The sequence below is a fragment of the Lissotriton vulgaris genome, chromosome 10 (assembly GCF_964263255.1).
Source record: "Lissotriton vulgaris chromosome 10, aLisVul1.2, whole genome shotgun sequence".
Classification (NCBI taxonomy): domain Eukaryota; kingdom Metazoa; phylum Chordata; class Amphibia; order Caudata; family Salamandridae; genus Lissotriton; species Lissotriton vulgaris.
In genome coordinates, this window is record NC_141698.1 from 627,420,996 (window position 1) to 627,448,457 (window position 27,462).

Genomic DNA, 27,462 nt, shown 5'->3' on the forward strand with positions numbered 1-27,462 from the left:
TGACATAATTCAGTGTGTCCTACTTGTATTTGCATTGACATGCAAACTCTTGACTTCATTCAGCATGTTCTGTTCTTGGAGTGTACACTTTTGATATACTTCAGGGTGTCCTTCCTTTGTGTTAGCAGTGGCCCACACACCTTGCCTGTAATTTAGTGTGTTCCTGAGTTTGACGTCTGAGACATGCACACAGACTGCATATTCAAGTACTCTTATAATATATTTGTTCAGATCTCTTACTTATGATTTTTTTCTCTTCTCAATTTCCTGTTCGTGATCTTGCGTGCATTTGCAATATTACCTAATATTCCAATCACACTAGGAAGTATGCAAAATAATACAGACTGACATTCTTGGTCTACTCCAGGTACACCTCACATTAAATTGAAAAAATGGAGAAAAGTATTTGACAGGTATGCCAGGGTATGTGGAAACACATTAAGCGCAGAAAGGAAAACCTCTTTACTCTTACACTATTTATATCCGGAAAGGCAAGATGTTTTTGATCATCTCCCTGCCATCCCGGCTTGGGAGGCTGAAGACCTAAATGAGTATGAAATATGCATTAAAAACTAGACAAATACTTTACTCCAAAGATCAGAGCCATCTTAGAAAGATATCACTTTGCTAAAGGAATGCAATTAGAGGGTGAATCTGTGGAACATTATATAATTGATTTGCGGAAACTGCCTTCCTCTTATATTTTTGCTGGTTTAGTGGAAGAGCGTATTTGTGAGCAATTTATGATAGGATGTAACATGGAAAAGGAAAGGGAGGAGTTATGGTTACATAATGAGCCTACTCTTGATGAGGTTTTGGTGGAGCAAAACGCATTAAACACTTCATGGAATATGTAGCGGGTATCAAAAAAACCTGTCAGAAACATCAAAAGGGGCAGGTAATAATAGAAAAACGTAAAGACGTTAAGATAACAGGTCAAGGAGAGAGTGTGTAGAGCAAAAGAAAAATGGTGGTACGTAAATGTTACAGGTGTGATAAGGTTGGTCATCTGGCCAATGACAAAAGATGCCCAGCTTTGAAATCCTCATGCACGAGATGTAAGAAAAAAGGGCAATTTGTGGTTGTAAGAGCAAAGAAAAACCCAACGTCAAGAAGGTTGGTGTGGAAGCGGAGTGCGACAGTGATGACACAGAAGATGATTTTGAGAGTGGACAGATTGTGCTAAAGGCGGCTGGAGAAAATAAAAGCAGATCTGGTCCCTTGGATACTATTATTGTAGAAGGGGGAGCTACCTGTTTGTTATTTGATTCCAGTGCTAAAAACCACCATAATCTCCAACAGGATTTTTAATACTAAGCTCCAGGACAAAATCTTTTTATTTAAGCCATTTATAAAACCCTGTGCTTATGGTGGGGAACCAATGAAATTGCATGGTTATTTTGTAGGATTGATAGAATACAAGCAAAGGTTGGTTACTGAGAAAATGTATGTTTCCTAAAAAGGTGATAGCATCATTAACTGGATATGGGTCATTGCCTTGCAAGATTACAGTTTTACTGTAAAGTATATTCCAGGTGTGAAGAACTGGGTAGCAGATACTCTTCTAAGACTTGTTAATAAAGAGGGTAATGACTTGGTGGAGAATTCAGTGTCTCTAAAGACTTACTATTTCAGGGCACAAGATTAGTTCCTCCGTGTAACCTCAGAAAGGAATGGATTGATGCGGTACACGAGATACATCAGAGCATCACGAAGACCAAGGAAAGATTGAGAATATCTTATTGGCGGCCTGGAATGGATAAACAGGTGGAGAGAGCGGTACGTGAATGTTATCCCTGTGCGTTGAGTGATATGTTGAAGAGTCCAAGAGAGCAACCCATGGTTATTAGGGAGCGTCCCACTCGTCCTTGGCAAGATGTTGCATTGGACATTCTGGGACCCATTCATCGGTAAGTACAGCAAATGTACATAGTTTTAGTGATAGACACTTTCTCATATTGGCCGGAGGTTCTTTTCACAACTTCTACAGAAACCAAACACGTTATCACATTTCAGGAAGAGTTAATATACAGAGAAAGGATTCCAGAGTCAATTCTGACAATGGTATGTATCTGGTTTCTAAGGATATGGATGAATTTTGAAAGAAAACAGGAATTCGACATAAAAAATGTGCACTTTATCACCCAAAGGCCTATGGGATGGTTGAATAGGGTGCTCAAGGAGACTCTAAGCATGGCCAAACTCAATTCGGTCAGCTGGAAGAAGGAGATTCTCAAAAAGGTGGAAATGTACAGGGTCACAGCTCACAGTACTACTGGGCACACTCCTTTTGAACTTTTTTGTGGAAGGTTGCCCAGCATATCGGTTGTAGGTCCCTCGCTCACTTTGCCACTGGATTCAACCTAGACTGGCATATAAGGGATATTACACTGAAACCATTCCCAGGATGCTTGATTTCGGTCTAGGGAAGACCTGGCTTGGCAGTGTGGGCTGGACTGTTCCCATGAGGAACAGGGTCAAGACTGATTTGCATATGGCTGGGTCTGAACTGGGGTGGCGAAGTGAGCTAAAGAACGATGATGGATTTAACCCAGATCTGTGACTGGGGTGAGTGTCTGAAAAGTTTCAGCAATCCATCCATGATCTCCTTGTGTGTGCTTTGTTCGCCCTAAGATGGCAGGGTATGCCCAGACGTTGGTCACTTGCTCACTTTACCACTGGATTCAAGATAGCCTGGCTGATGAGGGGTGTTATCTTGAAACCGGTTCCAGGATGCTTCTTTCCGGTCCAGAGAAGACCTGACTTGGCAGTTCGGGCTGGACTGTTCCCATCAGGAAAAGGGTCAAGACTGATTTGCATATGGCTGGGTCTGAACTGGAGTGGTGAAGGGAGCTAAAGAACAATGAAGGATTCAACCCAGATCCGTGACCGTGGGGTGACTGAAAAGTTTCAGCGCTCCATCCATAATCTCCTTGTGTTTGCTTTGTTCACCCTAAGTTGGCAGGGTATGCGGAGATGTGGGTCCCTTGTCACTTTGCCACGTTAAAAAAAATCCAGGAGTAAAGAGATTCTCTAGGCTAGGATTTAGGTATACTTCCAAGGCAGGAGAATAGTCTTGGTGCAGGAACAACAGCAGGAGTACTTAGGGTCCGGATTAAGGTGCAGGTCAGGATAAAGGTGCATTGGTACAGCTGTCAGTGTTTTTTTTTTTTCTGGAAAGGTGCCAACCTGATCTTTTACTCATCCTCACCTACGACCATTTACCATCGTTTAGATGTGAAAGTTGAATGCGGAGCTTGGTCATAAAACTAGGAGGCAGGTCCAATGTAAGTCTGTTTAGTTACCACAATTCATTTCCTGAGGTGTGTAACACCCTCCTTTTATTGCATTCTCAATGGGTTTGTTTAATATTGCACATTGCTTCAAAAGAAGTCCTATGCTATGGCTTAATGACACCTGCTGTTTTGCAGAGCCATGTGTGCCTCTCAAACGAAATTAAAGAGTACATTTTCCTGCACTTAATTCATGTAACACTTGCTAAAACAGGATTCCTACTACAGGCACAAACTTCACTCCTCAGAGGCAGTCATGACCCTGCCACAACATATCCATACCCACTTTGTTCCAGAGTGGCGAGGGACGTTCCAATAAATCTGATTAATCATGGGATGGCCACCCATGGGTGAATTAACCATCACTTCTCCAGAAGGACCTTCCCTGTGTCTTATGGCTATACAGTGTCCCTAGTGCAAGTTTGCTCATTACTTTATCACCTTAAATGGTCTCTACCGTCACCCTTCCTCCTCAATGACGGGCGTCACAGGCAGTACTTCTAACGTTACTTGCTAATGCCAGTAAAAAGGAGGAAGAGAAAGAAGTAAGATGAGAAATGAGAGGAAAGGTAAGGAGGAAGAGAAAGAGGAGGTAAGTTGTGGAAGGGAGATAAAGGGAGTAGAAGAGAGAAAAGGGGGCGAGAGGGAGAAAGAGGATCAACAAGAAAACAGGGGGCGAGGATTACACATGAGAAGAAATGAAGGAAGATAGTGCAGGGAGTATGGAAAACGATATGGAGAGAGCGAAAGAAGAAAACGTAGAACAAGCGGGGAAAGGGAAGCGTGATCGTAAGGGTAAGCAGAAGAAAGCACATTTAAAGAGTAAGGCATATAGATGTGATGGTCAGAGAAAGGAGAGGGATGGAGAAATAATGGATGACAGAACAAAAGAAAGGAGCAAGGGGAAAAGGATAGAGAGAACAAGACCATAGCACATAAAAAAATAAGCATACTTTTTCTCCTTTTTAATTTAATTATTGTGAGAAGTCACTCAAACATCCCTTGAGTGCTCCGCTGCGCTCGCACCACAGAACACCAGGGTGGCATCACAGAATTGCCACAGCTATTCTTGGTCCCCAGTCCGACACTGGTAGCCAACATCACGCACACCTACTGACTAATTGTTTTTAGAGTTTACAATACTGACAATTTCAAGTATAGACACTTCTATTGCATACATCGAAACAAGATGAAATCTGGTGCTTTTCTTATTAAACAATCTAATTTTCTACGAAAGGTTAACTAGAACAATCCACAAAATATCTTCGAGGACTGCTGACATCTTTCAGCTTCCAACATGGCTACAGCTTCCAATGATCAGAGAAGGGGGTATGATGGCTTCATTGGATTACCAAAAATTAGGGCAAAGAGAGGTTTCCCACAATCAAAGGAACGTACTCAGTCTCAATTTTTTTACATCTGAGACTCAGGGTGACCACATTGTCCTGAAGGAAAAGAGACAAGGAACTTTCAAGTCTGCCAAACCAACCATATAGGCTGACGCACAGTAATAATCAACTGCAACCTCAAATATGAGGTGTTAGACCCCTTTGGGATTTCTTGATTAACCAAACTGATCCAGCCGACACAACCTCAAACAAGAGGGCGTTTATTTTAACTATAAGTGACAGTACATATACTGAAGGACAGATGTGGTGAATTATATGGATACCCTAGAGAACTAATCATACAAAGAATCATTGTTACTGGGTATATGCTTGAAACTGTCAGACAGTGACTCAGGGATCTGCTGATGCAGTCCGGACTTCACATACTCAGGTGGACATAAAAGATTAATAACACAGTAGAAATGGTTTTTAATTTGTCTTTATGTATGTAAAAGTGGGCGATATCGTTTTGTCCTGAGGAAGGTGGCCATATCGTCTGTCATCCACCGAAACGCATAAACGTATAGTACAAACTAAATCTTGTGAAATTTGGGTTGCATTAGAGAAAAAAGATAAAATCATGTATTGCGACCAATAATTCAAGCAGATTAGAAGTAAGAAAATATGTATATGGTTGTCTCATGTGTTTCTCCCTTATGGTTTAGTTTTTTCGTTTAAAAAAAATATATATATATATATCAACTTGCATGATTTTTAAAAACAAGTATTTTTAAATGTCTGCGCTGTAGTTTGCTGCTATGTTTTTAATTGTGTTCAATAACCTTGTTAAGTCTACCAACAGATATGAAGAGGAGTTATGCTATGTAACCTTATGGTCTTATAGAACTATATGTATATTCATATGTGTCATTAAAGCTCTTCGTAATCTAATACTTCAGTGGTATCAAACTATATTTGACTAGTGACGATATTAGTGTGCAGGCCAGAAGGGGTGTATGATTATATGACTGTTTTTTGTGTAATATTAAGTCTCCAAAGGGTAATTATTTGACGTTACAGTTTGTTGGATTACCAGGCAGAATTCCACAACCTAGTTCAATATGGAAGTCAAGCGACAGAGCAGCAATTAAGAGGAAACCACTCAAATGAAGTAACTGCAGTAACCAACACATTGGTTTAAGTAGGATTTATTTTATATCTTCAATCTGAAAAAAATCTACATTTATAGTGTAATTTCCATGCCTCCCTCTGCATTTACAATAGCAAAACGTTCCTCACTCTTTGCAATCATATGAAAACAACGACAATGTAAATTTACAAAAAAGAAATCAATCATTACAAACATCATGATTTTACATTTTCATACACAGAAAAATATAAGTTTCTCTGGCACTTCGTTCCTCGATAACTGTCTATTTACATTACAGTACTGAATAACAGTTTTCATTACATGCGTTTGCAAAATTGTGAGTGAAGTAGTATCGTGGGCTATTCTATGGGCCACTGCTTTGGCAAGTCCAAAACTTCATATAACTGAGGATTTTGTGTTTGTGATAAGAATAGCTTAGTAATGGGTCAGGAAACGCTTGCCATCCAAAGATGTGTACAAAATATCAACAAAGTTAAAAATAAATAAATCTCTTTTCGGTATGGTTACTCTGGAAACCCAACATTAAAAGAAAAATGTAACAAATTCCATAGTCCTCTCCAATGTTTAAAAGACACTGCTTGTGGCCGGGAAATGAAAACTGAAATTGGTTTACTTTAACAATCCACATACTAATTGTGCCTTCCTTAGAAATAATAGTTGACTCTAAAAAGCAATGAGCAGCAGAAGTGATGATCTGCTGTATTTGACATAAGAAAGTATGAGTGTTACATCTTATGTCACAATTGCCTAGCAGAGAACCACTTTCAAGAGTAGGAAGATTGATGAATTTCAAGACAGACTATATTTACAGGTGTGGCCTTATGGCAAGTGTTCCTTGATGTGAAAACGAATGCAATTCAGTTTCTCCTTCGCAAGAAGCTGGTCTGTGCCATGCTCATTCTCTTGAGACCACGGAACCGAAAGGGGGGAAGGAGGTCCTTCGCCCAGCACCGGGTTTCCTCTATACGTTCTTGAGACCATGTTCTCTTCTCAACCGCAGTCAGTGTTCACGAGTCAACATCTTGACAAACTTTAATTCAAGTTCTATAAAATAGATTCTACATTCACAGCAGTCACTCCATTTCGCTCTCCTTTTGTTTGGCACCTGATAAGAAGAAAGAAAAAAACATTGTAATTTATTTATTCTTCACAAAACAATAGTTTTATTTTCAAAGTTCTGTGCAAACCCACATACTTGTCGAGTAGCAAAGATGGACTATTTCTAAAAAAAGTGGTACCTTCTTTTAGGATGAGTATGTCCCCTGCATGGTGCACAACCGTGCTCTCCTGCCCAGAGTGCCCAACTGTGTTCATCTGGAACCCTGTTATTTTTATGTTGGTCCTGCTGTCACGCTAATCTAGCATGAGCAAAAAGGCCTTAGGTCTTTCCCTTGATAGAAGTATGGTCCTGGACATGCCCTGTGGCCTGGAGTGCAAAGAATGCCCTCATTGAAAAACAGTGGACTACGGACTCTCTAGCTGGCGTAGCACATAGAGCTGTGGTGGCAGTGTGCCATATTGTGAATACATAGTTGTGACCAAACATATAGCCTACTGGCCCACTCATGTAAAGATCGCAGTCTTTGCATGTACCCAAATCCTAGTGCTAACATTGCAAGTGTATGTTGTGCATGTTTGTGTATGTTGCCTGAATAGTCGTGTGAATGAACTGCGGTAATGGAGGTGTCTGAGATCTATTTTGGAAATTCCTCACACAGCCTTTTGCACAAGGTGGAGGTGAGGTCATTTTCTTGACAGCGGAGGTGTATTGCTGCCATTTTCAAATTAGGAGGCAGGAGACCTAGGCAACTCGGTAAAGGGAGAGGAGACAAGGCTCCTTTAGAATTTCAATTAGGCCTTTTGCTGAGCAAGAAGGTATTGATTAGTGCCACTGCAATCTCCAAGACTTGTGTTTGAATGTGTACTGACCTGGAACAAAGAGAAATGAGACATCAACATCTGCACACCTTCTTTATACTGGCTCTCCGACGAGAAAGTCTATCCACCCTATCGCATATAGGTCTTCTTTTCCCAACTGTCTCAAATAATCAGATTTTTCTATTATTGCTCCTCCCTTTAACGCATGTACTTTTTGAGTTGGACGTTGGCACTAAAACTAGGAGACAGGATATACGATCTCACGTACAACTTGCATTCTGCACGGACTAGGTCAGTGAGTCAGCAACTTATGTTCCCTTGTGTGTATTCCCACCAGTTCCTCTGGGGCTTCTTGTGCTGCTCTTAGATTGGAGGAAACCACTTGCCCTATAGCATGTAATCATTCTTGTGCCTTAATAACATTTATAAGGTTTTTTTCTACAGGATAGTGTTCCTCCTATTGATCCTGTGCCATGTTTAGCTTAGTTCATGGCTGGTTTAGAGACTGATGCACAGCATTCACAAGTACCAGAAGAAGAATTGTGTAGATGGAGGCCCCAATTGTTCAGTCTCACAGTGTATTAGCTAATAACAGATGTATTCGTTTGTGGTGTTGTTTACACTCAACGAGGTAGATGTCCACATATCCCATTTAAATAATAATGTAAAAAGGTGAGAAAAGTATGACAATGGAGCTTATAGAGAGGTATGGTTGAAATTATAGTTCAGACTAGTAACTGACCTACTATAAACTAGAATAGAATACAGGTTAGTTTCAGTTTAATTATATGTGTTTGACAAATTGCCATTTAGGCAAAACGAACATTTCTAACCACACATCACTTTGAAAATGACCTTTTCAAAAATGTTCACCAGATAGAGAACACATCTTATTAATTCATCCCTTCACCACAATCTCATTTAAAAACGAAATGATTTCACGTTACTTCTAGGGGATACTGTGGTAATTTCCTAGTGAGGCCACTTGCAAGTCCACCTTCTAATAACCCTTAAAAATCCTATAACTTCATTTTATCTCTAATAATTTCAAAGAAATTAATCAATTTAAAACAGAACACATTTTCACAATTCATCATCATGGCAGGCCTTGACAATCCTGGAGGCAGAGTGCTTGGTTTTATGTGAGAGGGTGCCCTAGCATGAGCCCCTCTGCAGCTTTCGGAACCATCTCCTTATAGCTGTTCTATGATATAGCCATACCATATACTCTGAAGTGCATTATAATCCTCGCAGTTAATGCTAACTTTGGTTCGGCTTTATCAAAACATGTTGTGTAAGGTGTCAAACACTTTGGAATACTACCCCCCCCCCGTCAGTCCTGGCGACAGGGGTAGCATTCCACCCTTCTAGTAAGAGAAGACATGTAGTTACTGGTTTACCCGGTTAAAGTTAAACAGAGCCTCAGCATCACAAAATGGCTGCTGCTCCCACAGACACGAGTCTGACCTCTTGTTGCTGAACGAAACTCCGGCAGGGGAGGCCCGGACCATAGGTTTCCTATCCAAGGAGGTGCTGGCACCTCCCCAGACAGGCTTTTGTGTATAGGGGCAGGGAGGGCTGGTATCAGTGAATGCTTTCCAGACACTGCCTGGGGCACACAAGGTCCTCCAAGCATTTCACAGTTCAAACCGGTAGCTGGGGCACTCGCCCCAGCTCTGGCGCGAAACTGGACAAAGGGAAAGGGGTGTAACCACCCCCTTCCCAGGTCCACCCATAGGAGGGACCTTAAGGGTAGTCCAGCCCCTAAACCTAATATAAGTATAGGAACCCAGTCACTAGGACTTTAGATTACCCTTGACGAAACTTTGAAAGATATATCCTAGACCTTCGGCATTCCATTTCGACTGGAAGACGGAAGACATCTCCCTTGTGGTCAAGGAGTGACCACCCTGATCAAATAGGCACCAACAGCAACTTTGCCGGTCTGCATTTTCGAGGCTCCTGCCGGATCCCGAAGAATCTGCGACACAGGACACGCACTTCCAGACATCTGACCCCGAACTTCGCTCACAGCAAAGCTGAGACCCGTGGCGGACACAAGAGACTTGGGAACGGAACTCCGGGACATCCTGCATTTTGCAAGCTACACTCCCTTCACAAGGTAACTTGAAGTCGTGAATTGGGGTGCTTGAAGCCCCAGACCCGAGCATCATTTGCACCGAAGCTCAGAGGCCCCCACTCCACGAGTAACCCGTGGGCCCCGCTTTTGAATTTCAGCTTGACGCGTCTTTGCGGTTCCTAGTCCATTGGCTAGTGACTTTCTTTTGAAACTAACTTGCTTTCCTAGTCGCTCCAAGCTTGCTCCAACTTCCCTACAAAGGACAAGTTCCTAAGACCTTGCTGGTCTGCACCGAAGTCAATCTCGACATCCTGCATGGGTTGAGTTTGCCAATGCTTGTTGGGTCTAGTCCGGATGCAGACACCGCAGTCAACTTGATCCTTCGTGGGACAGCTCGAATCCAGCTTCTGGTCGTTGTCGACGCCTCCTGGTCCTCGTGGCTGAAGAGACAAACTTCACATCTTCACCCGACATCTGGTGGCATCTTTCTATTGCCGCCCTGGTCACTGGCAAGTGACCCAGACTCTGTCCCTTCTGCTTTCAGGCTCTACAGATCTTGGCTCCACCCTTGGATCCACCCGGACACTTTTCCTCTGCAGCACTTCTTTGCAGTTCTCCATTGAAAACAACGACGAAACCCGACACGAAAACACCTCTATGCACCCGGCTTCCCTGGGTGAGGTAACAAGAGTACTCCGGTGCTCCCGTGGGTCTTGACTCTCAAAGTGGCTTAGTTTAAAAGGGTTCCATCGTAGTCCATCCAGAAGTGTCCTTAAATTGTAAATTTGTAACTTGTTTATTTCCCAAAGAAAGTCAATGGTAACCTGCAGCTGTGTTAAGACACTGCATGTGTCTCCCGTGGGCCTCCTACTTCCTAACCTTTGGTTGTTTAGACTAGCCCCAGAGATTACACAGGCCCCAGGCCTGCTTTCTAATCCTCACGTGGTTCTTATACCACTATTTTAGTATATGGTTTGTGAGGCCCCTAGGGCATAACGTATACTGTGCAACTTATTATATGCTAATTGAGTAACTTGTATTGTACTTTTACCTCTGACCTCCAAGAATGCAGAGGGGTTGTGTTTAGAATAAATAAATATATATTAGATATATACCTTGTGTGGTGTCTTTTCATTTGGTACTCTAGGGATTATAATTGGTAAAACAACTTGCTTAATACGCTCTCTGAAGTCTTAGCCTGATGACTGCTGGTCCATGCTACCACTAGGATAGTTTTCTATAAGGTTGACTTTACAACCACCATCATTAAGGGTCGATTAGACTGCTGCAAGGTGCCCACTAGAACTAGTGGACATCATATGCCAGGCTAACTTCTCACACACCCCGCAAAGCCTCTGGGAAGTCTGGTATAAAGGTTGAGAACAGCATCAGAGACAGGATACATCCTTGTTGCAAACTGTTTGGGTTATATATTTTCGGAGATAGTAAACCATTACTTCCAAGCTCAACCTGCGCCCAGGCTTCTTCATGAAGTTGACTGATCAGTTTTAATAGATCACACAGAATATTCCGGTCTGACAATTACTTCCACAATTTTGCTCTATTTATTTTGTCAGATGTGGCCGTTATGTCTATATAAACCCCATAGACCGGTAGATTTAACTTAAGGATATATTTTTTCTGTCAGTAATTTTAGAGTCAGACGGTCATCTATAGTTGAATGCCGTACCTAAAACCCAGTTTGGCCATAGGCAATATCTGTTCCGATTCCACCCATTCTTCCACACTTAATAAAAGTTTTGGGTACATTTTGATCAGAAAGTCTAAGAGGGTGATCATTTTATAATTACAGGGGAAATCTTTGTCCCTTTTTATATATTATGATCCACCACTACCCCCTCCAGAACTCCGAAATTACATTTTCCTCTCGGACGGCCTCTTTAAAGGTACCCAAGACACAGGTACACATATTGGTGACGCTGACAGACTATTTGGCCCTTGTGATTTTGACGTTTTCAGATTCATTTTTGACCCTTTACTGTTGGAGTCGACACCACCTGGTCAGGAATTACCCGCAATTCCCTTAAGTTTTGTTGTTTCCGAATGGCTACTCCTTGATTTCCCATGTGGTCCTTTATCCTGTAAAGATCCACAATATATTGGACCCAAGCCACCTCAGTCATAGGATATGCCACCAATTGTTTCACTGACCCCAGTGATTTCGTTATGAGCCCCCAAAATAATTTCTATTTCCCACTCCGTAAGGTGACCATAACTTGGGCTAATCTTCTTTCTTCGTCCATTCAATTAGCACTCTTGATTTCCTTACTAAATTCTTTTTTTATTCTTTTATCCAAAAGTTATTTTGGAGTTGGGTTCGGGATTGTTAAAAAGCTTCTCTTATATTTTTGATTAATTTATTTCTTGCTTTATCCCGCATAGAGGTAATAGAACTCATCCCAGTGTGGCTTTTAATTCTGTTCTTATTTGCTTCCTGTCTGATTTGTTTAAGTAGACTTGCAAATTCGCCGATTTTGTCTTTGTTGCTCCCCATTGTATAGCGACCTAATATTTCTTTTAACTTTTTTGTGGTCTGTTGTTTTAAGCGTGTTGACCAAACAGTCCTACCTTGATTTTTATTTTTGTGACTTGCTTTGCATGCCAATAATCTCTGCTTCTTGTGTTAAGATCTAAAAGGATCTATAAGTAGTTATGGTCGCTCCCAAACTATTCCCTTATTGCAAGGCCTTTTACCCACTCAAAGTTGAGAAAGAAGATCCCAGCATATTCTAACAAGGATCTTGTCCTTCCGTTATTAAACTTATTATTTGATTGCTAATCACTCCATATTCTGCCATGTATCATCGTTTAACTGAAAGTTTTTAAAATGCTCACTAGGTTTTTCACTCTCAGGTTCCCTTCTGTTATGTTGCGTGTCTGAGGAGGTGGCTGGGAGCTTAATATCAATGTCCTATAGGAAGGCAGCCAGCTTCTTCTCTGCTGTTTTGTCTTGAACATTTGTTAGCATGTAAATATTAATCAGAATTAGTTGATGACTTATTTGTTCCAGAGGAATTTCTTAGCCCCTCAAGGCCTAACAGGGAAATTACCAGGAAATCGCAGTGCTCTATTAAGATTCTCTCGCTCGGAGGAGCCAAGATGGCGGCGGAGACGGACGTGTAGACGCCCGGCTCCCTGAGTCTGTACTCCCGGCACTACTATCCTGAGCCTTATCCTTCACGGCGCTACCGTCGAAGCACGGGGGAAGCGCGCTGCTGCCGGGGGTGTTTTCCCGATTTCCCCACCTGCCTGCAAGACGGAGATACAGGCGTTCTGCCCGCCGTCCATTGTCTACCCGGAGACCGGACCCCTTGCTGCTGTGTGCCGCCTGAGCGGCTGGAGGACCCGCGGCTGACCGACGAGCGGGGGCACTGGCACCCTCTGCCGCTCTGCAGACTGTGGCTGCGCCCGCACTGGGTTTCTCCCTTGGGACGGAGAACTGACTGACTAAAGGTCCGCTCCGCTGCCCCTTCACTGTGCAGAGCCGGGGTGAGCCGCGATGGGGGTTTCTTCGTTGTCGGCAGGGAACTGACCGCTGTGACTCACCCTTGTGTTCCCTTTGCTGAGCCTACACGAGGTGGATCGTATCACTTGTCACGGAGTAGTGCGGTGCCCAGACCGTGTCGTGAGTTTGGCCCCCCCCCATTGTTCATTGTGCGACTTGCCTACGCCTCCGGTGCTCCCCTGCCTATCTGGAAAATGGCGGCCGTCCCCTCTGTGCCAGTGGTGGATTCCATCTCGGCCCCTTACTGGGTTGCCCCGCATGGCCTCGGAAGGCATGTGGATCGCTGGGGCGCGCTGCGGACAGTGAATGCCTTGAGTCGGCCGCCTGTGCCCACCGCCGCCACCATCCTTGAAGCGATTGTTGATTTACGGGCGGAATGGCTGGAATGTTCCCGCGCTCTCGGCGCGAAGCTGGATGTAGCCGCTCTCGGTTTGCAGAGTATAACGTCGACCGGCTCCCCTTGCTGCACCGACCGCTCCCCCCCATGCAGTGCCATTGCAACAATGTTACCGCCTGCTTGCGAACTGGAACAGCTTCCTGACAGCGACTATTCTACTGGATTATGGTCAGTCCGTACCTCCGCTGCTACAATGTTTCCTACCCTGCCCCAGCTCTCATTCTTGGATACTACATCGCTGTTCCTGCTTGCGGATCCTCTGGCTCTGTTGCTACTCGCCTCGACTGTATATCGCAAGTGGGGTGAGATTTTATTTAACTGGCTTATTCACTGTTGGGCGGCATTGGAAGCAGCACTCTCCTACATCGCTATCTTTACAACTGGCTGGTGGCGTCCATTTTGTGTTAGGGGACCTTCTTTATGCCGAGGGCGGCCATTTTACCCCTTTGCTCTATATGGGGCGGACCTATCTCCGGAGCCACGTACAGGGGGACACCTGAAATCGGGCCAGGGCTAGGAAAGCTTGTTTTTCTTGTTACTGGCCTCCCTCCTAGACCCTTTCATACGCTTCGACCGGGGCTGCGGTGGTCTCTCCCGCTGCTCTTGCTTGAATGACTGGCTGGGACCCGGACTGGAACACTTGCTGCCACATTGGTGTAGATACATTTGTGTGCTCCTCTATTCTCGTCTGTGATTGCTATTACGTGACATGTTTGTTTTCATTACGGGCTTCACCTGATGCATCAGATTTTTGGTTCTTCACACGATGTGGATGTAATTGGTGGCTGGGAACCCGGGGACGACTGTGACTGAGGGTGGTACTAAATTTGTTCTGATCAGCTGAGAGGGACTCGGGTTGGGACGTAGACTGGATGTCTGTAGGGGCTCTGCTTAGGAGTCCCTCCTCTTCGTGATAGGGTCGTTTGTAATGCTCTAATGTAGTAACTGTGGTGTAGATCTTGAGCGGGTGGTGGCGAACGGGACTTAGTCCATATGGCCCTCCTCCGGGGTTCGTTATTTTATGGGAGTTTTTAGATTAGAAATTCTTTTCTTGCTCCCTATATCTAAGGTGATATTATATTTTTTCTTTCTTTTTCTTACTCTCTATTCTATATTTCGGGTTTATGGGGCGACAGACGCGCTGCAGGGGGGGGGGATAGGCCGTAGCCTTCGCATGTGTGTAGGGTGGGGGTTGGGGGATGGGTTTTTCGTTTCTTTTTGTTCCTATGGTGCCTTGTTTTTTCCTCCCTTTATTTATCTCTTTCCTTTTTCTCTCTTGGGTTCGTGTTGATGTTGTTGGCGGGTGGGTGGCGGTGGATCATTGTCAGGGCTTTGGGTCTGCCTTCCTGTGGCGTACACTTTGGCCGCCATCCCGCCGGGTGGGGTTTGTCATCTGAGCAGATGGGTTGTGTGTGCTTCCATCATTACTACCATCTCACGTCTCCAGGTACCCTGGTTTTTCTTTGCTTATGTTTTCTTTATTGTAATGGGATAGTTGGTCATTGATGCTTGCTATGTAAACCTTAAAAATTAACCTTCATCACTCCTGAGGCGCGGTAGCACGTTACCCCCAGTGTAACTGCTAAATGCTTACTCATTGATATTGATATGCTACTGCGTCGTCGTATCGTATGCTTTTGTGCTCAACAGTTTTGTGGCCGGCCTGAGGGTTGTAGGCCACTATTTGTATTTCTTTGATGCACCAATAAAGGTTTTCAAAAATTAAAAAAAAAAAAAAAAAAAAAAAAAAAGATTCTCTCGCTCTTTATAATAACCTTTGCGAAAATTAAGGTAGCTGGGCCGTCCGCAGGGTGACCATATTTCCCTTTCATGGCCCTTATAGTATATGTCCGATAGACCTCAAGTAGCACATCGTAATTTCTCAGGTTTCTTGTAAGGCAACCATTGTGCTTTCTTTTTCTTTTAAAATACTTATTTTTTTTAATTTCAAGTTTCTTTTTAAACCTGCAATGCACCATGAGATTAGGTTTAGTAACTTTCCATCAGGAACACCAGAGCTTGGATACTATCCCTTCCGGGGTAATTACGGAGGCTATTCAGTTGCAATCCTGTGGGGACCCCTCAAGCACCGTTGTTTGTGGTTGACTTGTATGTATCCTTCTCTCACTGATCCTGTTTTATTTATTACTAAACGATCCCTGTCGTATTGCTGTACGATCTCTCTCATACTTCCCTAATTTCAAGAGATCTAAAAACTAGAGTTAAGATGGACTTGCCTCACTGTTTGGAAAATCCTGCGGTACCAAGACATACAGTAGTGCTCATTTGGTGTCTTTGTCCATTATCAATCTTGCCCGGTAGGATCAGTTTCTATTATCTGTATCCATGGGAAGCATTTCATACAGATCTAGACCTAAACATCTAAAGTCGTTGATGGCAGCCAGGAATAGATCGACAATGATCCCTGAATAGGATTTTATAATTTTAGAGCCGTGCTGATCAGCTTTTGTCTCGTATTGTTTTGGGGCAGGAAAACCACACCGATGTCTCAAGAGGCGATGTTGGCAAACTTAGTAGTAGAATGAAAAATTGTTAGCTTTCTAGAGTGGTTAAAAAATGGATAGTTTTTCCCATTGCTGAAAATTTGTTCCAACTGTAACACAAGTGAATTTTTTATGGGCGTGCAGAGACCAAATGTAACAAGGCTTCTAAATGTGCCTGCTTCTGTAGGTTAATAACCTGTCCCATAGGCCGAGCATCGTTGTCCAAGACAATCCTCTTCCTTTTCCTGCTCTCCAGCAGAGATTAGTCTTGTTCCTCTCGTTCGTCAGGGCGAGGGCCTTTTTCAATGTTATTACGATTATTGTGGCTTATTCATAGCTATTGAGCGTTGCGCTTCGCTATGCTGAGTATGTGTGCGAGCGCGCTTGATTGACATTTTTTCACTGTTATTCATGTTATGTCACTTGAATTAAACATCCCTGGCGCGTTGCGCGTTTCTAAGCTGTATATGAGCGAGTGCACATGTTTTCTTTCCATTAGCTGTTGTTTTTGCCAGTTAGGGGCCGCGGGAGTCCTCTTTGCTCCACTCGCGGCCCGCTTGAGGTAAGGAGCGCGGTGCGCAACTGCCTGGTAGGGGGCGCATGTCCGTTTCGTTGGTTCGCGCCATGCGCCTAAGGGGCAGAACCATCCAGACATGCATGAGCGCCCTTAATGGCTCCGCGCCGCCTCTTAGCTCTCGGAAGCCCTGGTGCCTGCACACACGGGTCTGTACCTTTGCCGATCGGTCTCCCCTTACGCCCGTTATCAGCGGGTCTGTACTGAACACCAGAAGGCGCACCTTTTTTTTCTCCATTTTAGGCATTTAGTGATTGCAGCGCGGAGCGCTACTCAGGGGCGGGCCCAGAGCAGTCTGATACCCATTAAGAGCACGGTGAGTCACCCCTAGACACCCTATAGGCCAAGCACACTTGAGGGTGCCCAAAACATAGCGACTTAGGTCACGCCAAAAGTCTTACCCCCATGGAGAGTCTGACATCACTAGCGCTTAGAGCGCTTGAGGTATTTTTACAAGCTTCACATCTTTCCTGAAAGCTAGCATCATGGAGGACGAGGAGTACACTGAAGAAGAATCCCTTCAGGTTCTTCCCCTTGACAACGAGTTCTGCTACGCAGCGGATGCATCAACCCACCAGCTGGTCTCAGCTGCCATGGGACCTTTTGAGCATCGCATCATGCAGTTTGCGTATGCATGCCAATCCCAGCACCCCCAGAAGCACAAAAGCTAGTCAGGCATGGACTTGGGTGCCTTTGAGCGCCTTAAAAAGGCGTTTCTGGTAAGACCAGATGGAGGACCCCAGACTACTCTCCCGAGGTCCCAGAGCCCTCTTTTTAACAGGAGGAGGAAGAATAATCTGCAGAGGAATCCGCAAACGAGGCAGGCCCCTCTAGACATTGGTGTCCCGTAGAGTCCACAATACCTGATGCAGCCAAGGAGGACAACTCGAACATGTTGGTCCCTGGAGGACCTTGTCCAACCCCGGTCTTCAGAATGAACCCCTTCACCTATGGTTTCGTAGTTTTGCAGCCGGACGCCTGCTTAAGCCTCTTGACAAAGAGGTACAACCTTGCCTCAGGGCAGAGTGAATGCGCCCTGCCATACTGGCCAGAGTGGCAATGACTCCAGAGGTTGACCCCAGGATGGCAACCTTTTTACAAAAGTACATCGGCGGCCCGAAAAAAGGTATCAGCCGTACCTGGAAATTGTGTCAAGATCAGCTCCTTGACATAGCGGGCCCCATCACTAAGGTCCTAGAGTTAGCGGAGAAGCAAAGTTAGCGGGTACCCCACTTTCTCTAGAAAGGGTTTCAAACTGGGCCCAGCGAGCAAGTGTCTTTCTAGGCAATGCCAATTGCACCCGTTCTACTGAAAGGAGGCGCTCTTTCCTGCTGAAGGCCAATCCCAAGTTGGGAGACCTCTCCTCTTCAGAGGCAGACGCCGTGGTAAAGGGTGGTCTCTTTGGGGACCCGTTCATTTAGGAGCTCACTTGCACCTCACTAGATAAGGCGCAATCTCCTATAAAAAAAGATCTTCCACCCAAGAGTTTTTGTCGGGGCCAGTCGCAGTAGAGGGCGTTCGACTGGCCGCTTCTACACTCAAGGCCTTCAACGAGGCACCGGCAAGAAGACCCAGGATCCGGGTCACCAAGAATTCTTCCAGTCCCAACAGGGATACAGAGGCCGAGTCGGCAGAGGAGTACCCAGAGGCTAATCCATACCTAACTCAGGTGAGCCTTTTTCCTCTTCAACATCACACGGTGGGCGGCGGGTTGCCGGTTTTTGCGCACAATTGCAGGGCTATTACCTCAGACGCATGGATACTTCAAGCCGTACAGGGGTTCCAGAGTTCTACGATTCTCCCATGCTGGAGATTCACCCTTAGCTGCTGGTTTTGCACAGGATCAAGCAGACCTCCTAGATCAGGAGGTAGTGGATTTGCTGCAAAAGGGAGCGGTGGTCCCCTCATGTTTTCACCAGAGGATTCCTCAGCAAGGTCTTCCATGTCGACAAGACGGATGGGGGGCAGCGTGAAGTCATCAACCTAAAAGAATTCAATCAATGGCTGACCATTTTAAAATGGAGGGCATACACCTGCTCAGAGATCTCCTCTAACCAGACGACTGGATTGCCAGACTGGACCTAAAGGAGGCATACTTGGTGGTCCCCATCTTACCACCTCACCAATGTTTACTACAGTTTCTGTGGAAAGACCAGGTTTTCGAGTTTGCCTTGCTCCTTTTCGGACTGTCCTCGGCCCTCTGGTGTTTCATCAATGTCCTCAAGCCAGTGGTGGAAACATTAAGGGCAAAAGGTTTTCGCCTTATTATTTATCTGGCTGACATCCTCCTGTTGGAGCAGTGTCCTCATTGTCTCTCCCAACAATTGCAGGAGACAGTAGACCACCACCAGAACCTAGGTTTCATAATCACTTCCAAAAAGTCGCTCCCGACGCCTTCCAAGCAAGTAACCTTCTTGGGTTTCGTCCTGGACTCAGTTTCCCACACTTTGAGTCTTCCCACAAAGAAGATGACCAAGATTCGCAGGAAACTGAGACGGGCCTTAGCCCATTACTCAACTTCATTGAGGCAGATCGCCCGGTTGGTGGGCCTTCTAGCCTCCTCGATTCAAGCGATCTTCCCGGGTCCGCTCCATTACGGAGCGTTACAACGCCTGAAAGCCTTGCATCTCCGCAGGGGTCTACAATACTCAGATCAGGTTCCCCTGACGGACGAAGTGCGCATCAAAATGAGATGGTGGCTGGACCATATTGATGCCTGGAATGGCAGGGCCACATTCGGTTGTGAACCAGACTTAGTGATAGAGTCCTACGCCAGCAAGTCAGGTTGGGGGGCCCGATGAGGGAACTCCTTTACTGGAGGAAAGTGGTTGGCAGACGAAGGACAACTCCACATCAATTGTCTAGAACGGATGGCTGGGTCATTTGCGATCCAATGTTGGATGAAAGAAAAGGTGTCTTGCTCGGTACTCTTGAAGATGGACACGGTCGGTGGTCCAATACATCAACCATCTCAAGGGAACGAAGTCCAAGGCCTTGGCGGACCTAGCCAAAGAATTCTGGACATCTGCCTCTCCCACAACGTCTTAGTGACAGCGGAGTATCTGGATTTTTGCTTTCTTAGGTCCTTACTCCTTGCACTATCTTACGCCTTTGAAGCAGCAGGGCAAGGATCAGCAGGCCACTTCAGAGACGCTGTCTGTTTTGTTGGTAAACTAATATAACACCTTTGGGACAGCACCGGGCCTTGCGCTGACACCCACATAGCCTCCTCGGTCTGCCTGGATGCAGTATGCACCACCTTGTGTGTCCAGGTAGTATCAACCCACCCGTCATCAATTGCAGTAAAGGGAAAGCGTTCGGAGAGTCCTGTCTCATTGCTGTTCCTGTCGACACTTGTCTACCCTAGTAATTATGCTGTATTCCACTCTGCTTCATTCCTCTCAGGGTGGTGGACGGCCCTCTGTATCTCCACAGCTTCTCTCCTTTAAGTCTCTAAACAGTGGTTGCCATCATGGGCAGCTGCAGAGGTAGTATGGGGGAAGTGGGGGTAGATGGTAGGGGATATGGTTGATGGCATCTATCCATACTGTCAATGCAGACCGTACAGCAGAGGTAGAAACAGGGGCATGGGCTGAGGAAATGGCAGGTGCCAGGAGTGCAAACCGCATCGACCGATACGGACTGCACTTCACTCGGCACAGGCGGCTCAGCCTCTTCCTCGGCTGCTGGTATCTACCAGCACCTCATAGCCTCCTCTCGCTACCTTCTGTCCTCCCCTCTCCTCCCTCAGGGCATTCCTGTGTGTTGTAGCATCAATATCAGAACCACACTGCGAGTCACACTCTAAGTACAGGGCACACACTCCCAGCGGAATCGAATACAGTATCACTGCAGTCTGTTGGTAATTATTTTATTGATCATCATGTTTCTTGACAGAGGTTTGGAATGACCTGTCTGTATTGTAGAAACAGCCAACACGTTTATTGGCCAGTGAAAGAGCGCCGCCTCTGCAACCAAAAGGTCAGGTGAGGACGATAAAGGTGTACTAAGTGGCCCTTCAAAAGGTGTGTTATCTGCTTTCGCAGGGGCAAGCATCAAATCAGTCATTTCTAGTCTATTCAATATATTTGAAAGTGCTCTGGAACAAGAAGAAGCTGAACCTTACCCCCATCATTGCCCTGTAGATCTACATTTTTCTGCAAAACACTGTTTGGTTTTACTGTATTCCATGGCATGTCAGCCGGCCTGTGGATGCATATTTGATTCTTAGAGAGTGGCAAGCTTGTTTCAGGAATTGTGATGAAGTTGTTTTCTAGTTCAACAACAATTTCAAATTATAGACACTCAAGCACATAATGGAATAATCTAGTTGCAGAAACTAGGTAGCACTCCTCATTGCAAAATCCTCTGTGTATTTAGTTGCATAATTGTTCAGGGCTACAATATGTTGATGGCCTTCAACAGTTGGCTCAAATGAACCAATGATGTTCATTACAATGTGTTCAAAAGGTACCTGCCGCATAGGCAGTGGTGGTCTCAAAGTAAATAACCTTGGTTCTTTGCAATGTAACTGGGAGGTAGAAAATAGTTTGCAGTGTTTTGTGATGTTGGCAAATAGTTTGCAGTGTTTTGTGATGTTGGCATACAATCTTGGTGAGAAGCATCTCTAATATGTTTTTTTAATCTTGCCTTCTCTATTGGCCACTGCACCCATTGTAAATGTCATTTGTAGGATTAAAGGGTGGATGGCTGGGGAACAAGAAGTTGTTAATATGGTTATGTAATTCCTGGTGTTTGCTTTGGTATGTTAGACCTTTATAGCCTAGAAAATAGGGTCCCTGGAAGCTGGTTCTACACTGTCTTCGTCCATAGCTCTTAAGGGTACGTATAATAAAGTACGGTGTCATCCTTGGGCCATGTGGAAACTTAGCTTGTTGTTCAGATTAGAGTCTAAGAGCGAGCCGGGAACTTCAGCAAGAAGAAATTTAACTCCCAATGTATTGCCATGTTATTGAGTTTTTAGTAGTGTTTTACTTCCTTGAGGGATGGATTCTTGTGAGAAAGGACTATTTTTCCAATAACCACATAAATAATTGCAGTCCGAGAAAAGATCAACATCTCACCAAATCACTCCTACCAGAGTGCATCACCCTGCTGGCTATCTAAAATGACACAGTGGTGTTTTTCTTTTGATCCAGCTAGACCCCACAGATTGAACCTTTGCCTTAACCTGCAATTCAGGTTAAGGCATGGAGAGGGCAATGGGGAGGAGAGCCTAAGGTGTACAAGAACCATTCTCCTTCAACCCATTTTCAAGCTTCATTGCTTCTTGTTCCTCCCTTTAGAATGAGTCCCAAAGGATTCAGGTGAAACCACATGGCCAGTGATTAAAGATGGCAAAATAATAAGCCAAAATAGAACACTTCAGCGAGAAAAACGTATACATCTCCTGAAGCCAGTTTGTCAGATTTTATAAGTAAAAGATGCAACACTACTTCACACATTGGTAATGTCGGTTAATGTTTATTGAACAATTATAGCAAATAGCCCAGAATCAAAAAGATCAATCTTCTGTGGCAAGTCCAGTCACAGAAAAGCAGGAAAAGGTGATCAGAAAGAACATTACGCCTGATTCTAAGGTCCTACACAGTCCTAAAAAATACAACAAAGAGGGAACTAGAACTGAAGCCATATGCTGCAGACGTGCAAAGTAGACAAGTTGATCGAAGTGTCCTTATGTAGCTGTAGCGAGAGGAACTGAGGGTTCTGGGAAGATTCAATTCTGAGAAGGTGGGTGAACTTAAAGAATGAATAGTGGTGTATGGATCGTGATGCAACTACATCCCCAGGTGAGGCACTCCGATAACATTCAATCACTGATTCAAAACGTTGTATCAAGATGTAGAAGTTTAATCATAGTTCACAGTAAATCAATCCATTGATATTGTGATCATATCAAATATGTTGACGTTGGTGTAATGAATTCAAATCACAAAGATAAGTTGGGAACGCCTCCGATGCGTTTCGGGTGGGTAGCCCTTTATCAAGGAGCGCTGAAAGGGAGACAAAATGCCGTAAGGATAAGGGAAGTGAATCGTGGGTAGTAGCAATACTTATTACGTGCCGATCAATAGTGAAATCTAGGAGGCTCTGGAAGTGAGTGAATGAGGTGATCATAACTGGGTAGCGTCAGCGCGTGACGAGGATGAGAGGAGGTGAGGGTGTGGGTTCGGGGTGCCGCCTGCGCGTGCAGCGTTAGTTCAAACTTACTTCTGAAAGCGGGTAGTGAGGCTCACTACTCCGGAACTGGATAAGCTGGGCGCCTAAGCGGTGCGTGGTCGCGGGACAGCTAAAGCTAACTGGTGGAGCGAGAGGGTAGAAAACGGACTAAGAAAGAAAGATGGGAAGGCTAGGGAGTTACATGGGGGCCATCTTGGAACGGTGCAACATAGGGTAGGAAAGTGAGTGGGAGCAAGAAAGAACAATGCGGTAAAGTACATGAGGATACATACAATGAAAATAGTTCAAAGATAACAACTATACTCAATGCGATCATTGAGACCATGAGGTTTTAGTGTTTGAAGACGATAAATCCATTCGAGTTCTCTTTGAAGGAGGAATTTGCGGATGTCGGTGCCTTCTGTCCTGACAGCTGTTTCCAGGACAATGTATTGTAGTTGTGCGATGGTATGGCGGGCTTCAGCAAAATGCATGGCAACGTTGGATTTCTCATATTTCAAGCGTATGTTTGACTTATGCTCATTCAAGCGCGTTTTAATTTTCCGTACAGTTTTACCCACATATAATTTGCCACATGGGCATTTTAAGGCATAAATCAAGTTTGAGGTGTCACATGAGGCGTTGACTTGAAGCTTAATGGGGTTGCCTTTCATAGGGTGTCTGATAATGTTCCCTTTGATGACGCTATTGCAATGACTGCAATTCAAGCAAGGTTGAGTACCTTTATATTGAATGGGATCAGATGTGGGTTTAGAAAGGATCTCTTGAATGTTCTTGCTCCTAGAGTATGCAAATAGAGGCGGATTCTGGAAAATGTCCCGAAAGTCGGGGTCCATTTGGAGGATCGGCCAATGTTTGAGAACGATTTTTTTGTACTGTGTACTGGATGTAGAAAATTTGGAGACAAGAACCATGCGTTGTTCATCTTTTCTGGGTTTTTTAATCAAACTTTCCTGTCAGGAAATTTTAGCAACTCGAGTTTGTGCATCATTGAGGGTCGTTTCAGGGTACCCCCGATCAAGAAAACGTGTGTGCATTTCTTTAATGCGAGTTTCAACTGTATGTTCATCCGAGACTATGCGTTTGACGCGTAGCATCTGTGAATAAGGCATATGTCTTTTGAGAGATCCCTGGTGGAAGCTGGAAAAGTGCAGGGAATTACTGCGGTCAGTTGGCTTCCTATAAAGGTCAGTGCTGAAGCCATTGGGAGTGATTTTCACATTGACATCTAGGAATGAGATTTCAGTGTCACTGATTTGCCAGGATAATTGGATGCGCTCATCCTTCGTATTGAGTTCCACTAAGGCGTCGTTCAATGATTGTTTGGTGTGCACACACGTTTTCTTGATCGGGGTACCCTGAAACGACCCTCAATGATGCACAAACTCGAGTTGCTAAAATTTCCCGACAGGAAAATTTGATTAAAAAACCCAGAAAAGATGAACGCATGGTTCTTGTCTCCAAATTTTCTACATCCAGTACACAGTACAAAAAATCGTTCTCAAACATTGGCCGATCCTCCAAATGGACCCCGACTTTCGGGACATTTTCCAGAATCCGCCTCTATTTGCATACTCTAGGAGCAAGAACATTCAAGAGATCCTTTCTAAACCCACATCTGATCCCATTCAATATAAAGGTACTCAACCTTGCTTGAATTGCAGTCATTGCAATAGCGTCATCAAAGGGAACATTATCAGACACCCTATGAAAGGCAACCCCATTAAGCTTCAAGTCAACGCCTCATGTGACACCTCAAACTTGATTTATGCCTTAAAATGCCCATGTGGCAAATTATATGTGGGTAAAACTGTACGGAAAATTAAAACGCGCTTGAATGAGCATAAGTCAAACATACGCTTGAAATATGAGAAATCCAACGTTGCCATGCATTTTGCTGAAGCCCGCCATACCATCGCACAACTACAATACATTGTCCTGGAAACAGCTGTCAGGACAGAAGGCACCGACATCCGCAAATTCCTCCTTCAAAGAGAACTCGAATGGATTTATCGTCTTCAAACACTAAAACCTCATGGTCTCAATGATCGCATTGAGTATAGTTGTTATCTTTGAACTATTTTCATTGTATGTATCCTCATGTACTTTACCGCATTGTTCTTTCTTGCTCCCACTCACTTTCCTACCCTATGTTGCACCGTTCCAAGATGGCCCCCATGTAACTCCCTAGCCTTCCCATCTTTCTTTCTTAGTCCGTTTTCTACCCTCTCGCTCCACCAGTTAGCTTTAGCTGTCCCGCGACCACGCACCGCTTAGGCGCCCAGCTTATCCAGTTCCGGAGTAGTGAGCCTCACTACCCGCTTTCAGAAGTAAGTTTGAACTAACGCTGCACGCGCAGGCGGCACCCCGAACCCACACCCTCACCTCCTCTCATCCTCGTCACGCGCTGACGCTACCCAGTTATGATCACCTCATTCACTCACTTCCAGAGCCTCCTAGATTTCACTATTGATCGGCACGTAATAAGTATCGCTACTACCCACGATTCACTTCCCTTATCCTTACAGCATTTGGTCTCCCTTTCAGCGCTCCTTGATAAAGGGCTACCCACCCGAAACGCATCAGAGGCGTTCCCAACTTATCTTTGTGATTTGAATTCATTACACCAACGTCAACATATTTGATATGATCACAATATCAATGGATTGATTTACTGTGAACTATGATTAAACTTCTACATCTTGATACAACGTTTTGAATCAGTGATTGAACGTTATCGGAGTGCCTCACCTGGGGATGTAGTTGCATCACGATCCATACACCACTATTCATTCTTTAAGTTCACCCACCTTCTCAGAATTGAATCTTCCCAGAACCCTCAGTTCCTCTCGCTACAGCTACATAAGGACACTTCGATCAACTTGTCTACTTTGCACGTCTGCAGCATATGGCTTCAGTTCTAGTTCCCTCTTTGTTGTATTTTTTAGGACTGTGTAGGACCTTAGAATCAGGCGTAATGTTCTTTCTGATCACCTTTTCCTGCTTTTCTGTGACTGGACTTGCTACAGAAGATTGATCTTTTTGATTCTGGGCTATTTGCTATAATTGTTCAATAAACATTAACCGACATTACCAATGTGTGAAGTAGTGTTGCATCTTTTACTTATAAAATCTGACAAACTGGCTTCAGGAGATGTATACGTTTTTCTCGCTGAAGTGTTCTATTTTGGCTTATTATTTTGCCATCTTTAATCACTGGCCATGTGGTTTCACCTGAATCCTTTGGGACTCATTCTAAAGGGAGGAACAAGAAGCAATGAAGCTTGAAAATGGGTTGAAGGAGAATGGTTCTTGTACACCTTAGGCTCTCCTCCCCATTGCCCTCTCCATGCCTTAACCTGAATTGCAGGTTAAGGCAAAGGTTCAATCTGTGGGGTCTAGCTGGATCAAAAGAAAAACACCACTGTGTCATTTTAGATAGCCAGCAGGGTGATGCACTCTGGTAGGAGTGATTTGGTGAGATGTTGATCTTTTCTCGGACTGCAATTATTTATGTGGTTATTGGAAAAATAGTCCTTTCTCACAAGAATCCATCCCTCAAGGAAGTAAAACACTACTAAAAACTCAATAACATGGCAATACATTGGGAGTTAAATTTCTTCTTGCTGAAGTTCCCGGCTCGCTCTTAGACTCTAATCTGAACAACAAGCTAAGTTTCCACATGGCCCAAGGATGACACCGTACTTTATTATACGTACCCTTAAGAGCTATGGACGAAGACAGTGTAGAACCAGCTTCCAGGGACCCTATTTTCTAGGCTATAAAGGTCTAACATACCAAAGCAAACACCAGGAATTACATAACCATATTAACAACTTCTTGTTCCCCAGCCATCCACCCTTTAATCCTACAAATGACATTTACAATGGGTGCAGTGGCCAATAGAGAAGGCAAGATTAAAAAAACATATTAGAGATGCTTCTCACCAAGATTGTATGCCAACATCACAAAACACTGCAAACTATTTGCCAACATCACAAAACACTGCAAACTATTTTCTACCTCCCAGTTACATTGCAAAGAACCAAGGTTATTTACTTTGAGACCACCACTGCCTATGCGGCAGGTACCTTTTGAACACATTGTAATGAACATCATTGGTTCATTTGAGCCAACTGTTGAAGGCCATCAACATATTGTAGCCCTCAACAATTATGCAACTAAATACACAGAGGATTTTGCAATGAGGAGTGCTACCTAGTTTCTGCAACTAGATTATTCCATTATGTGCTTGAGTGTCTATAATTTGAAATTTAAGCTTCAAGTCAACGCCTCATGTGACACCTCAAACTTGATTTATGCCTTAAAATGCCCATGTGGCAAATTATATGTGGGTAAAACTGTACGGTTCAGTGATTGAACGTTATCGGAGTGCCTCACCTGGGGATGTAGTTGCATCACGATGCATACACCACTATTCATTTGAGACACGTGTTTTGTCGGAAACACGACCCACGAGTGCACACGAACCAGTGTTAACCTTGCTTAC

General features: G+C 44.4%; 1 protein-coding gene across 4 annotated transcripts in view; it reads right to left on the reverse strand.

Moving 5' to 3' along the window:
• Window positions 1-5,813: 5,813 nt before the first annotated feature.
• Window positions 5,814-27,462, reverse strand: part of PRKAG2 (protein kinase AMP-activated non-catalytic subunit gamma 2) — a 1,779,639-nt gene continuing 1,757,990 nt past the window's right edge. For all 4 annotated transcript variants that reach the window (XM_086941467.1, XM_086941466.1, XM_086941468.1 and 1 more), the window contains one exon: window positions 5,814-6,897. In XM_086941467.1, the coding sequence (XP_086797593.1) occupies window positions 6,866-6,897 (32 nt within the window). In that variant the 3' untranslated portion in view covers window positions 5,814-6,865. The remainder of the gene's footprint in view (window positions 6,898-27,462) is intronic.